This window comes from Dipodomys merriami, unplaced genomic scaffold, assembly GCF_024711535.1.
Source record: "Dipodomys merriami isolate MVZ:Mamm:240054 unplaced genomic scaffold, mDipMer1.0.p SCAF_10, whole genome shotgun sequence".
NCBI lineage: Eukaryota > Metazoa > Chordata > Mammalia > Rodentia > Heteromyidae > Dipodomys > Dipodomys merriami.
In genome coordinates, this window is record NW_027202271.1 from 30492718 (window position 1) to 30506489 (window position 13772).

General features: G+C 38.8%; 1 protein-coding gene across 2 annotated transcripts in view; it reads right to left on the reverse strand.

Moving 5' to 3' along the window:
- Positions 1–243: 243 nt before the first annotated feature.
- Positions 244–13772, reverse strand: part of Ptprb (protein tyrosine phosphatase receptor type B) — a 110339-nt gene continuing 96810 nt past the window's right edge. For both annotated transcript variants that reach the window (XM_069988648.1, XM_069988659.1), the window contains 2 exons: positions 8386–8506; positions 244–6037 (listed from right to left, as the gene is read on the reverse strand). In XM_069988648.1, the coding sequence (XP_069844749.1) occupies positions 6015–6037; positions 8386–8506 (144 nt within the window). In that variant the 3' untranslated portion in view covers positions 244–6014. The remainder of the gene's footprint in view (positions 6038–8385; positions 8507–13772) is intronic.

Below are 13772 nucleotides of genomic sequence, written 5' to 3' on the forward strand. Positions count from 1 at the left end.
GTTGGAGATTGCCACCTGGAGAGTCTATTATATGCCATTTGCCCTGGGTAAACAACATCTGTAGGGTTGATGTTAAAGCAACCATGCTCTTCATGATAATGGCCTACAAGATTTTTCTCATTTATTAATAGCTACTTCCATCCTCCCTTTGATGGTATGTATGCTAAAAGCACTCACTTTTATCCTCTTCTTGGAGGATGGCAAAAATGGAAGAAACAGATGAATTGAAGACAGGACACTCTCTTTCAAAAAGCAGCAGTTTTATTCCTAGACTGGTGAGGATGGGTACAAGATAATACATATATATATATATATATATATATATATATATATTAACCACAGTTGCAAATATGAAAATATATTAAGCAAATACACAATTTAAACAGAAAGGCTAATGAAGTTCTTTGTTCAAGTGGACTTGATTACAAACAGAATAGTGTGGGTTGTTGCTACAGGGTGAAAAAAAATACAATTATGTACTATTATTTTAACCAGATTTGAGGAGAAGGAATAAATGACTTTAAAATATAAAAAGTGCTCTATTATAGAACATAATACATTTGGTCAAAGGTTTTATTTACAGTATATGTTTATGCTTTACACTGATCAAGGAACAGTTGGAAGAATTTCATTGGACATCAGAGTTATTAAGACACTATCTCACACCCAAAGAATTAGTCCAGGAGCAATTTCCACTCAGAAAAGTACACATAGGATGTATATGAGTTACAATCTACAAAGTAGGAATGGAAAAGACATGAAAGCTTAGTTCTGATTTTTGAATGTCACATGGATGACAAGAGCTCTTCAATCAAGAGCTATGGTGCACTCTACCCTCTTGCTGGTGTGGCTGAGACCAGGAAACACATAAACACTAATGTAGACCCTTTTATTTGCATGCAGATAGATGCTATCCAACTCTGCCAAAGCCACCAGGACATTCTTTCTTTGCTTGGTAGGATGCTTGCTTACACACCAGGTATTAAAATACAACATTTCAAACCTAACTCAAATCTTGCTGTCAGGGGGAAGATTTGAGTCAGAAAACAGCCATAACTAATCCTTCTTATAACTATTCTAGGAGGGATACATTGCATTTGTCTGACATTATTCACAGTTTTGAATAACTTACTTTGGTGTCTTATATAAGATCATGTGCATTGGCATAGAAGCTATAAAAATAATCTTTGGTAAATCATTTAATGTATCTTTATTTCTGTTACGTAAAGCTCTATTTTAGGAACATTCACCAACAATTTCCTTATTTAATGAATGTATCTATAATCTTAACAAAATTACATGCATTTATTTCCATGGAGCCTCCCTACAAGTTAAGAGTATTCTTTTAGCTAGAAATATTTCCATTGCTAGAAGCATTTTTAGAACAGAACAGATTTTTGCCGCTATCATGGATGCATCAAACGTTACCCTGAATTTTAACAAGTATGGCCAAACATTTTTCTTAGGCAATATATTTTACAAGAATCTAAGGTGATGTGTATGAAATGGAAAGCTCAGTAAACAGTCACACTTGGTCAATTCAAAAATCAAATGAATTGCTTCAATTGCTTAATCAACTAAGTCATGTGTCCCAAATAGTCAGTGAATCCCCAATAAAAACAATACAGATTGATTATCCTTTGTCTGAAATGCCTAAGACCAGAGGTATTTTGACTTTCTTTTTCTGGATTTGGAATAGTTGCATATATATAATGAGATCTCTGGAGGATGAGACCCGTCTACACATGAGATTAATTTATATTTCCTAGACACCTCTTAAACATATGTGATGGTATTTTACACCGCATTTTTAGTGTGCTTGTGTTTTGATTCTGAATGTTTTGTAAGGTCAGGGATGGAGTTTTCCACTATGTTGTCATGTTGGTGCTCAAAATATCTTGGAGTCTGGAACATTTTGAATTCTAGAATTTTGGATCAAGGATACTCAAATCTGTATACCCTAATAAGAAATATATGTCACGATTTTCAAAGAACAGTCTGGACACACAGGCAAATGACATTTTGATTCCAGCACTCAGGAGGCTAAAGCAGGAACATTGTGAGTTCCAAGCTAGCCTGAGATACCTAGAAAAATCCTGTCTCAAGACATAATAACAATAACTATAAAGAAATAAATAAGATAAAGACATACGCCATTTTCTCTTCTTGATGCTGTCTGGTTCAATTCCTAGTTGCCCTTTGTTGCATCATTTTCCTTGCTTTCTGCTGTCATGGCTTAATTTTCTATGGTAGGAAACATTCTTTGAAAACCATTGATATGATTTTGAATCTCTAGTTAGAGATCCTCAGGGCATTTGGGCAGATGTGGCATTTCTTGCTTTGACCTCAGGAATGAGGTGGGGTTGAAAGTTTGCTCATTCTATGGGAAAGAAGATCACTAATTCTTTCTTGCTACTGTCTTCACTGATTAATTTCCTTTCATTCCCTTAATGAAATGGAACCCAGAAAGTCCTTGAGCTTCTGTCAGGTTTGATCTGATCATTGTGCTTGAAGGACAACTCTAGAGCACTGTAGAGCTTTCATATATAACATTAGGATTTCAAGATTCTGATCTCAAAGAATTCCCATAGGGCTGAGTGAGAATTTAGTACATGGCAGCTACTTTTATTGTGAAGGGTAAGGAGAGAACTTGTGTGAAGTGTAACATGTGAGCCCTATTTTTGTATTGCTGGACATCTGCTGAATAGTTTCATATTATTTTCTCATGTCATTTGGGCTTTCTTCCAAGAGGTAACAACAAAATTAATTAAGGATCCTTCCAAATAAAACTGACCCCAAACTTCTACACTGTAGGCAGTTCAGTATTTAAAAATGAAGCCATGGTTATTTTCTATACAGGAGAAGCTCTGGCATTCTACCAGAGGGTATAAGGGAGTAAGGTGAGCAGAAGATAAAAATCACATTCACCTGGCAAAGTGAACATATTTAATACCGAGATAGGTCAAACAGTGGGACTTACAGCCTTAAGAGATGGAAAGTTACTTAGGACAAATAAGTGCAAGCCCAGACAAGGATGGGAATCTTTGAAAACTCTTGATTTAAGAGCTGAAACTCTGGCTGCTTTCCAGAGAAGATCAGAATGATAAGATAAAATTGATTTCATGAGAAGAGATTAAAGGAGTTAATTATAAGGAACTTGGATAAATAATTATTAAGATGCAAGACAGACTCACCCAAGATCTAATAGCTCAGAAACACTTTGAAGCCTTGATGATTAAAGTGTACCACACAGGTGTGCAGACAGGATGCCCAGCGAGACAGGAAATGGAGTGTTTACTGCGGCACAGCCACATGGGGCAATTAGACAGCAAAGCATCCCACTGAGCTCAATGTCAAGACAACCATTTACCTCCTTCTCCTAAATTTATTTTCTGATGCTGGGGGTGGGACCCAAGGCCTTGCGCATTCTACATAAGCATTCTGCCACTGAGCTACATTCCCAGTCTAGCCCTCTGTGAAACCTGAATAAACAAACCAAATGGGTTGGGTATTTAGTCTTCTAGGGACACAGAAGGGGTAGCAAAAATATTTGTTGCTAAGGAGATTTCAATTAGGCATAGAGTAGGAATCGCCCTTTCCTGGATTAGTTGAAAAGAATATACAGTTATGCCCTGTCCCGTTCAGTTCTCTAGTTGTGATTCCTCCTCTTGTGCGCAGAGTATGTGGATATTATTTACTGGGACAGAGGTGTAGGCAACCATCTCTGTTTTGGGTCAAATTCATTGCTCTCTCTTCTGAATCCAGTTGTTTGCTAGTAAAGCAGTGTTCTCTCTTGCTGCTTAAGTGACTGCCAGACTAGACTGGCTGGGTTATCTCATTCTCTCCTCTACTGACTGAAAGCAGTCACTACAACCCTAACTTCATGATTGCCACACATGCATTTTATGGGAATGAAAACATGCAGATGTCGGAACAGCGCCTAGTACATTGCAGGAACTTACAAACACTTTTCTGAATGACTGAAAAGCCGAAAATAAGTTTATTTTCCTAGGTATTAATGTGCTATGTGCTTTGCAGAAAGCAACATTAAGGTTTAAAATGCTGTTTTGGTTTCCTCTTGCTTTTGTTTTATTTTGTTGCTCTGTGGTGCTGATTTGAGATCAAGTCTTTGTGTGTACCAGGTCTGAGCTACATCCTTGAGATGCAACCTTCTTTAGTATAGGAAAAGTGATTTCTTATAGACACCACATCTCCTAAATCTCTGACCTCTTATTGTTTCCCTATAGTACTTCTGTCATGCTTACTCATGTTCCTTTTCATTCTACAAGATCTATTTCATTTTCTGATATAGAACCATTGCCTCCAACTCTCATTCACAAAACCGTGGCCCAACAAAACTAAGAATACATATTCTTCAAGTTACTCTACAATTCCTACTTATAAGGTGTCCTGCTACTTAATAAACTTCAAATAATTCCCAGAAAAACATCCCAGGTTGGAATGTTTATTTGTACAATTATAAATAACAGTTTTAGGTATAATTAAGGACTTTGAATTATTAAGTTCCATTATACTCATTATATTATGGGAATCTATGGTATGGAGTAAAAAAATGTACTTTGAAGAGAGTTATATTCTTTCTGCAAATGAAGCTCTGAGGTCAATAAATGTGACCTCTCATTAAAGACAGAAATCTCCAGCTCATTATTTCAGGTAGCCACAAGGATTCCTTACAGATGTTTTTACAAAATTTCCTCAGGAAACCTCTTAGAACCAACCTGATATACACAATGCCTATTTACTGTCTCATTAAATATTGCTTTAACCAAAATAAGGCACCACCATTGAAGATAAGCTCGGTAGGATACATGCAACTTTGAGTATTTGACATTTTGACTTCCCTGATTTTTAGGAAATTTTGTGCTAAGGACTACTGAGCTTTCATTTTTACTGCAATGCTTTTTGGTTCACTCCACATGATATTTTAATGAAATGTGGGTATAATCTGCTACCACCATCTTCTTTTAAAGGAAAAAAAACCAAACAAATCAAGTATGACTTTTCCAGGAATGCAGACTACGGCAGTGAGACAAAGATCAGAGTGTTTATGCAAGCCAGACCACAGCATAGATGTGATTCTACACTGTGATGCAGCAAAGTGGTCTCTAAGCTCTAAGGACAGTGCTTTGATGTTATTTTCCCTCTAGGAGTACAACTGGAATTCTTATCACATGGACTCATATACTACTGCTGGCATCTTTTTCTGTCCAAGACTTCATCTTCCAGTAGGGACTTCCACTACAAGTTATCTGACCCTAAGTCAATCACTTGGTTGTGAATCCAACTGGAAAAAAAAGAGATTGAGCAACAGCTTTAGGCTCAGTGATTTAGCTGTTTGGATGTTGCCTAATTCCTTTTGTGTCTCCTAATCCTTTCCTTTGGTGGTAGGGATTGAACCCATGCAAGCATGCATTCTACCACTGAGGTATATCTGCAGGTCTAGTTCTTTTCTCAAGAAAAACAGCAACAACTTATATTTATCTTAATAGAATCTGGCTCCTCTTTGGATCCCAATATTCAAGAGACAGCAGTACAGCAAAGCTAGCCATAACACCCACTGTCTTTCGTTTGTCTTACCCTTTATTCTTTCCACAGGCTATCAAGACAGGTGAGAAATATGGCCCTACAGATTCATTCTGTTGTGGCCATTTTGCCAGTTAGTCCTGTCATACAGGTTACATTAGCTTATGTAGAACAAGCCATGAGCACTTGAGTGTGGAAAAATCATATTATATAAAGCTTCATATTAAACATTATGAAAATACATATTTACAGGAGAAACTACAAAATACAACTATGTACAATAATATCTGTTACCTTTAAATTACATAAATTCTCTTAACATTCTCCAGCTTAATAAATTATACATAGTATCAACAGAAATAGCTGGCATCTCTGCAAGATATGAAGCAACTTTTCTTCAGAAATCACACAGGGAAAGTTTTTTTTTTTTCTTTCTTTCTTTTTTATTCAGGAGATCTCTGAGTACATTCTTAATGCCTTGAATAGACAGCATCTGAAAGGAAGGACAATGTAATCAGAGATTTCAGCAGAGTGTATCACAATTGTTCTGTTTGTAAACACTTCAAATGGGAGAGACTACAGAAATGACTAAAGCTCATATGGCACAGAATAACAACCTCTCTATGGGACTATCATTCCATTTAGAACATAGATTATTGTACCTGGAGGGGACTATTGATGTCTATCTGTCCCACAGGCCCAGAGAGGCATGGTAATGAACTCAAAGTTGTACAGCTTGTTAATGTTGTCCTGGAGCTAGGTTCTGAATCCGAGCCTTTAGGATAGTGGTTATTTTTCCTTACCTCATTGTTAGTTTCTTTCAGACATGCCCATAATTACTCTAAAAAAGACTCTAAAATCAAGTCAAAACAAGACAAAGGAAACTCTAAGATTCCCCTGAGTTCCTTCTATTCAGTAGCATCTTAAAGATCTTACATGGAAAAAAACCGTTAATTTACTATACAGACAAATTAGGGAGTAATTATTTAAAGTACAAAAGGATTATCTGATTTATACAAGACTCCTCTAAATAGTATCGCCTTATTTGTGCTTTGTAGATTAGTGTATGGTTAAGGGGTGGGTATAGATGGTAGAGAAAACCAAATAAAATGTTCTGAGAATACTTAGAGAAAACCAAATAAAATGTTCTGAGATCACTTAGGGATGGATAAGATCGATCTGAAGTATTTGTTAAATAAAAATATTATCTGATTTATGGATATATATCAGTCCTCATGGCAAGAAACTGAGGACTCTCGTAGGCAGTAATAGAAAGCTAAAATGATGCTCCTTCTCATTGGCAACAGGCATATGTAAGAAGTCTTTTATTTTCTCTTTTTCTTTATTTTTTGGCAGTGCTGGGGTTTGAGTTCAAAGCCTCATGTTTGCTAAGCATGTGCTCTACCACATTGCTATGCCCATGTCTCATTTTGCTTTTAGTTTATTTTCCAGGCGGAGTCTTGTTTTGCCTGGGCTAGTCTTTTTTTTTTTTTTTTTTGTCGGTCGTGGGGCTTGAACTCTGGGCCTGGGCGTTGTCCCTCAGCTCTTCAGCTCAAGGCGAGCGCTCTACCACTTGAGCTACAGCGCCACTTCCGGTTTTCTGGTGGTTTATTGGAGATAGGAGTCTCACGGTCTCTCCTGCCCGGGCTGGCTTTGAACCGTGATCCTCAGATCTCAGCCTCCTGAGTAGCTAGGATTACAGGCGTGAGCCACCAGCACCCGGCTGCCTGGGCTAGTCTTAAACCACAATTCTTCTACACTTCCCATGTAGCTGGGAGCACAGGTTGTGTTTCACCATACAGTACTTATTTCTTGAGATGGGAATCTTGACTTGAACTTCTGTCCTTCTTATCTCTGCTTCCCAAGTAGCTGGGATTACAATAGTGCACCACCATGCACTTAGGCCCATAACATAGGTCTCATTGATAGCCCAGAGTAGGAAAGAAGCATGAGATTCCTTTCTTGTCAATTAATTATAAGAACAGTAGCTTTTTAGTCATTGAAAACAAAATTGCTGATATACTGCATGTAACTATAGCTTAGTTATGGGATCTCAGTTATGGGATCCTCTTCGCCAACTCTGCTCTCCTCTCTCTTGCCACTTTTTTGGACCTTTTGTGTAGAAGGAGTGGTTGATGAGGTTTAGAAGATCTTTAAGATATTAATTGTTTAAGATATTAATATATATATATATATATATATATATATATATATATATATATATATATATATATATATGGACCATATGTTCATTGCTGATACCAGGGCTTGAGCTCTTTCTTGGCTTTGTTACTTGCCTGTGCTCTACTCCTTGAACTACACCTCCTGCTTTGCTTTTTTTTTTTTTTCCGCCAGATCCTGGAGCTTGAACTCAGGGCCTGGATGCTGTCTTGGAGCCTCTTTATGCTAAAGGCTAGTGCTCTACCACTTGAGCCATAGCAACACTTCTGGCCTTTTCTGAATATTTTATTGGAGATAAGAGTCTCCTGGGAAGTAGAGCCATGACTCACAATGGTAGAGCACTAGCTTTGAGCAAAAGAGCTCAGAGACAGCACCCAGGCCCTGAGTTCAAGCCCCATGACCACCACTGCCACCAACAAAACCAAGTCTCATAGACTTTTCTGACAGGGCTGGCTTGGCATGAGCCACCAGTGCCAAGCTCAACCCTGCTTTTTTGGGAGATACGGAATCACATGGATATTTCTGCCTTTGAACTACAGTCTTGCAGGTTATCAGCCTCCTGGGCAGGCAACTAGGATTATAAGCATGAGCTACCAGTGTCCAGCAGATTGACCATATTTTTGAAGAATTAATTCAAATATTAGTGAAGTCACATCCTACCTCTGTGATACTCCGGATTCACATTTTCATAGATTGGAAAAAGAGGGTTTTCTTGTTCATTTCGTAGCTTCCTTGCTCTGAGGACATCCCTTACACACTGATGCAGGTATACGTATTGACACTGTGGAAGAGCAGAAAAATCATCAGAGGAAGGCTTGCCTAAGAAAGAGGAGGCACTGTCACAAAATATTGACCATGGTGGAATTCTGCATAGTTAGCACATTTTTTGAGCCTCACTTCACTAATGGTCTCTGGTATTTAAAAGAGTGACTGCTCTTTATACCACTGCACAGAGAAAAATAGTAATGGGAAAAGAGTTGTTTGTTCATTCCTTTTCCTGAAGCCTGTCTGCACTGTATGGACTGTGAGTGCCTCGAACTGTCTGGTATGTAGGAAATCCTTCAAAAACGAAATGGATGAATAGCAAACACTGTGCAATGCACTTTGTAGAAAACTGCCTCATCTCATGATTTCAGCACGCTTGTGAGATGGATGTAATTGTCAGTATCAGCTGAGATTTGGAAGTTTATTACCTTCTTCAGGATGACCCAGCTTAAAAAAGAAGTGATTTGATCAAGGAGGTAAGACCTCAAAGTTCATGTATTTACAGCATCAATTTTCTTATGAGAAGATCATATCCCTGTACATTCTTTCACATTCTTCTTCTTTTGTGAATATGGTGAAAAAAACAACAAGCCTCATTGGCAGTTGAGTATAAGGCCAGTATATGCCCTATGTATTTTTTCAGCATCTGAGTCTGACCTGTGGAAGAATCTCATAGACCATGGCTGACTGCAGAGAACTTAAAGGACTATATAGTGAAGACAAACCTACATGCCAGCTATTTTGGAATGAACTACTATAGAAACATGAACACATATAGGGTATCCATGCTTTGTTGACCAGAAAGACACCACAAAGACCACATAAAGCACTGACAGCAGTGTCCTAGCCAGGCAGCAAAGAAGTCTGTGTATTCTCAGAACTTAGCCTTGGCTCCCCTTAAGGATGCTGTAATGTCAGACCCCAAGGTATAGGGAACTTGGGAGTGGGTTTCAACTGGTTGCTTGCATTTTTCTCTACTGCCCTTTTTCTTTTCTCCCAGTTTCTTCAAGTGAGCACGTAGCATATTAGATATCAGTGTTCTTTTTCTTTTCTTTTCTTTTTTTTTTTTTTGGCAGTTGTGGGGCCTGAACTCTGGGTCTGGGAGCTGTCCCTCAGCTCTTCAGCTCAAGTCTAGCGCCCTACCACTTGAGCCACAGCGCCACTTCCAGCTTTTTCTGCTTATATTGTGCTGAGGAATTGAATCCAGGGCCTCATGCATGCAAGGCAAGCACGCTACCACTGAGCCACCTTCCCAGTCCCTCAGTTGTTCTTAAAAACATACTACATGAGTTACATTCTTTGAGTTCAGGAAGAACTTTTTCTCAATACCAGATGAAAGAGGACAGGCCATCAGTCAGCCTCTGTCTGGCTTCCACTGAATTATGAGGCTTTTCAGGATCCCTGTTTTCCTGTTTATAAAACAAGGAGCTATACTCTCTGTCCATTTGAGGGTGTAAGACTGAGAACTGATTTTAGTTAGATATGGAAATATATTTTGGGACCTTATGTTTAGGGCAATCAATATCATCAGCCTTACATTATTTTATAGGTTTTAGCTACAAAGGAAACTAATAGATCTTCCATTCCTGACAATATTTTTTTTTCCAAAGTGCATCCTCACTAGGAAGTTGGCCTGCTCATCTACCTCTGAGACTTAACAGGTTGGGAATTACCAGTTTCTTGGGGGATTATAAATGAATCATAGTGAAGCTCATACTAATCCTTATAACTATTTTTTAATATTTTTCTCACATACTCTGACCTTACGTTCTGAGAATTTTATGCCACATTGACCTTAAAAACTTGGGCAACAATGAGATGTACAAGTCCTTATGTTGAAAAACGAACTTTACAACTTTGGTGGGGGGGGCGGGGAGGATCCAGTAGGGGGGGCAAAGGGGGGCATGGGAAGGAATGGGAAGGGGAAGCAAAGGAGGAGGCAACAATGCTTGATAAGAAATGTACTAGATATCTTGCCCATGTAATCGTAACCCCTCTGTATGGTATTTTCACAATAAAAAATACTATAAACAAACAAAAAAACTTGGGGACAGTAAGTACTATTCTTTTTGTTGTTGTTTCTTGAGACTGGTTCTTGCTAGGCAGCCCACATGGGCTCTGGGCTGATCTTGAACTCATGATCCTCCTGTGTCTACCTCCTTAGAACTGGGATTACAGGTGTGAACTACCATGCCTCAACAGGGCTAATAGAGTACTATTCTGAAAATAGTTGTTAGTATACAGCAGTCTTTTTCCTATCTTAAAAATGACCTACCCAAATCAAAGACTAAACCTTTGCTGCTTCCTATTATCCAAAGCATAATTCCTATTCTTAATTCTACTGGGATATTAAATAACTTTAGAACCTGACATATAAACTGTGAAGGAACTCTCTCTATATATATCATGGTTTATTAATATACTCTTTAACAATGATCTACCATGGGCTTTGAAACTAGTTTTTTATATCCATTAATTTGTCTTAAATATAAATTCTTTCCCCAGTAGAATGGCCCTTTGAAATTGATTAATGCTAAAACCATTAGATTGGCAATGTGCTTCTCACTTTATTTTTAACAAAAAGTAGAATAAAGACCTACTCAAATCATAAAAGATCATTTGTCTGCTGCTAACTGGTGAAGCCTTGGCTTGGTTTTAACATACTTAACTTCATTTAATTTCACCAATATCTGTAGTACTAGCTCGCATACATAGGTATAAATGTAGCCTTTCAGGGTCACTAAGTACATGGTTTAGCAGAGGCAGGATTGTAAATGAATGCTTGGAAGATGATAAACATAAAGTAGAACTGTGCATGAAGATTCATACCAAAAGAAAAGACTTTAAGCTCACTTTGAGGGAAGAAAAGGTAATATTTTTAAGAATCGGAGAAAAATGGGGCATTCCAAGCGATAGAAATAACATGAAAGTGCACAAATGTTCTGGAAAGTGTGAGAAGTGGGGTGTAGTTAAGAATGTAGATTGCGTGGGTCATGGAAACCTCCCGGATACTCTCCCCAGTAGATCCCCAGATCCTTAGTCCTGTGACCTCCCTGTGTTTCTTCCTCAGAAGTTGATGTGATTGACAGACTGTGACCCTCGTTTATTGTTCTTCAGTGTCTCAGAGTCATGCTGCAAATTTGCCCCAAGGCGGGTTTGCAAATCCCCTGTCTAATGCCTCTTTGTTTCTAAATCCTTTGTTTGATATATTCATCAAAAATAGAGGTGACTTGAGTTTCTTTGTATCCCAAATTCCCAAGATAGAAGAAGGTTGAGGTCAACTGTCACTATAGACCCAGAAAAAGAATAGGGGAGATCAAGACGTCCTTTTTCTTTGCTGTCCATCACCCTTGGAGTTTGGCTGTGAATGACACTCATCTGTACCTTCTTCTATTAGCAAAGGAGTCAGGACAGCTCTGTGGCCAGGAGTTCTGAGACTGGAAAAAAGTGCCCAACTGTGGTAAACTAAGAAAGCCAGACAGGTAATGTTGTACATTGCTGGAGTGTTTGATGAAGAGAAAAGAGAGAGGGAAAATGTCTATCTTGCTATAATGTTTATTTCATCATGATGATTTTTAAAAAGCAAAGTTCATTCTAGACCAGGGAGGGAAATAGCAGATTCCCAAACAGTTAGTTTGAGCAGTTATGAAGCAGTAGAAGTAAGTTGGATAAGGTTATGAAGAGGCTGTACATGAAAATGAAAATTTGAACTTTATTTGACAAGCAATGGGAAAGTGCCAGAATTTTTGCTTGTTTGTCTAGTTTAGTTTTTGAGACAGTCTTGCTGTATAGTTCAGTCTGTCCTTAAACTTGCAATCTTCCTGTTTCAGCCTCTCAGATGCTGGGACTTCACGTATCCCCACCACGCTAGGATTGCTTTCTAGGAGCTGAAAGCAGGGGACCCAATAGGAGGCTACCGCAATGAGTCCATGAAAAATAAAATGGGGTTGAGCAAGAGCAGTGGCAGTGAAGTAGAGGAACTAAAACTAAGAGAAAGCTGTTGGGTAGAACAGACAGGACTTCCTGACTGCCTGGATGTGGAAAAAAGTCAGCTCTCCCTGGCTTGCAAAGACACATAGATGACAACATTCCCAATGGAAATCAGAAGATGCAAGTGTCGTGTGTATGTGTGTATGTGTGTGTGTGCGCGCGCGCGCGCGTGCGTGCACGTACACTTAAAGAAACAATGAATTAGGGAGTTCGGTGTACAGCATTTTGAGTTGGAGAAGCCTGTGACACTTGGTGGACGTGTTTGGTAAATATGTAAGTATTTAAATACTGAGGAAGAAGAATTGAATCTGGGAAAGAGGGGCATGTATATTGGTCCTTGAAAACATGGGGTGGGGTTAAGACATCACATGAAGCATGAAAAATGAAAGAAGTAAAGTCTGTCATTGGAGTATAGAACCGTGGAGAAGGCAGGCTGAGAAATAAGCCGTCAATCTTCAGAGAGGTAGAGGAGAAGAGAACAGGGAGAAGAAGGAGTCATTTCTAAGGAGGAAGAAGAGGAGCAGGAGATTTGGCATATTGCATTGTATTTGCTCTGAAAGCCAGCCAGTGATATTCAAAAAGCCCCAGCATTTTGGAAGGGTATAGAGAAGTGATACATGGCCCAGTCTCTAACAGTAACTAGGGAGTCTTAACACACATGCATGCGCGCGGGCGCACGCACACACACACACACACACACACACACACACACACACACACACACACACACACACACACTATTTACAATGTGGTCTAGCCTCTTTGTCTCCCATATTACGAATTATTTGTGGTCTGAGTCTATGGAAATGACAATAAACGAATAATGAAGTTTCCATGCTGACCTTTTGGCAACATAATTAGGGTCTTTGTGGATTCATTTAATAGACTAAAGAATTAATACAGAGAAGGAAAGCAAGTTCGTAGCTTCTAGGAACTCATCATCTTCTGAAGAAAGATGGATAGGAGTTACGATATGGAGAAATAAAATCGCACTGCACAAATGAAACAGCAGCTGGACAGTGATCATCCATGGCTGCTAAAGCCATTAAGTGAAAGGTTAATGGGAACTGAGAATGAGTGGTTCTGGTTAATGCACCCTGTGCTTTCTGTTAATTTAGTCTGTACAGCCAGAGAAGCACAGACACGATGATCTATCCCCCAGGGTGATGTAATGGGGTACTTAGAACTACTGTCCAGTCAGGACCATAATTCCCCTACCTCTGCCTCCTGTGTAACTTGAATGTATAAATGTGTCCATCACCATTCTGGGCTTGCTTTTGAGATAGGATCTC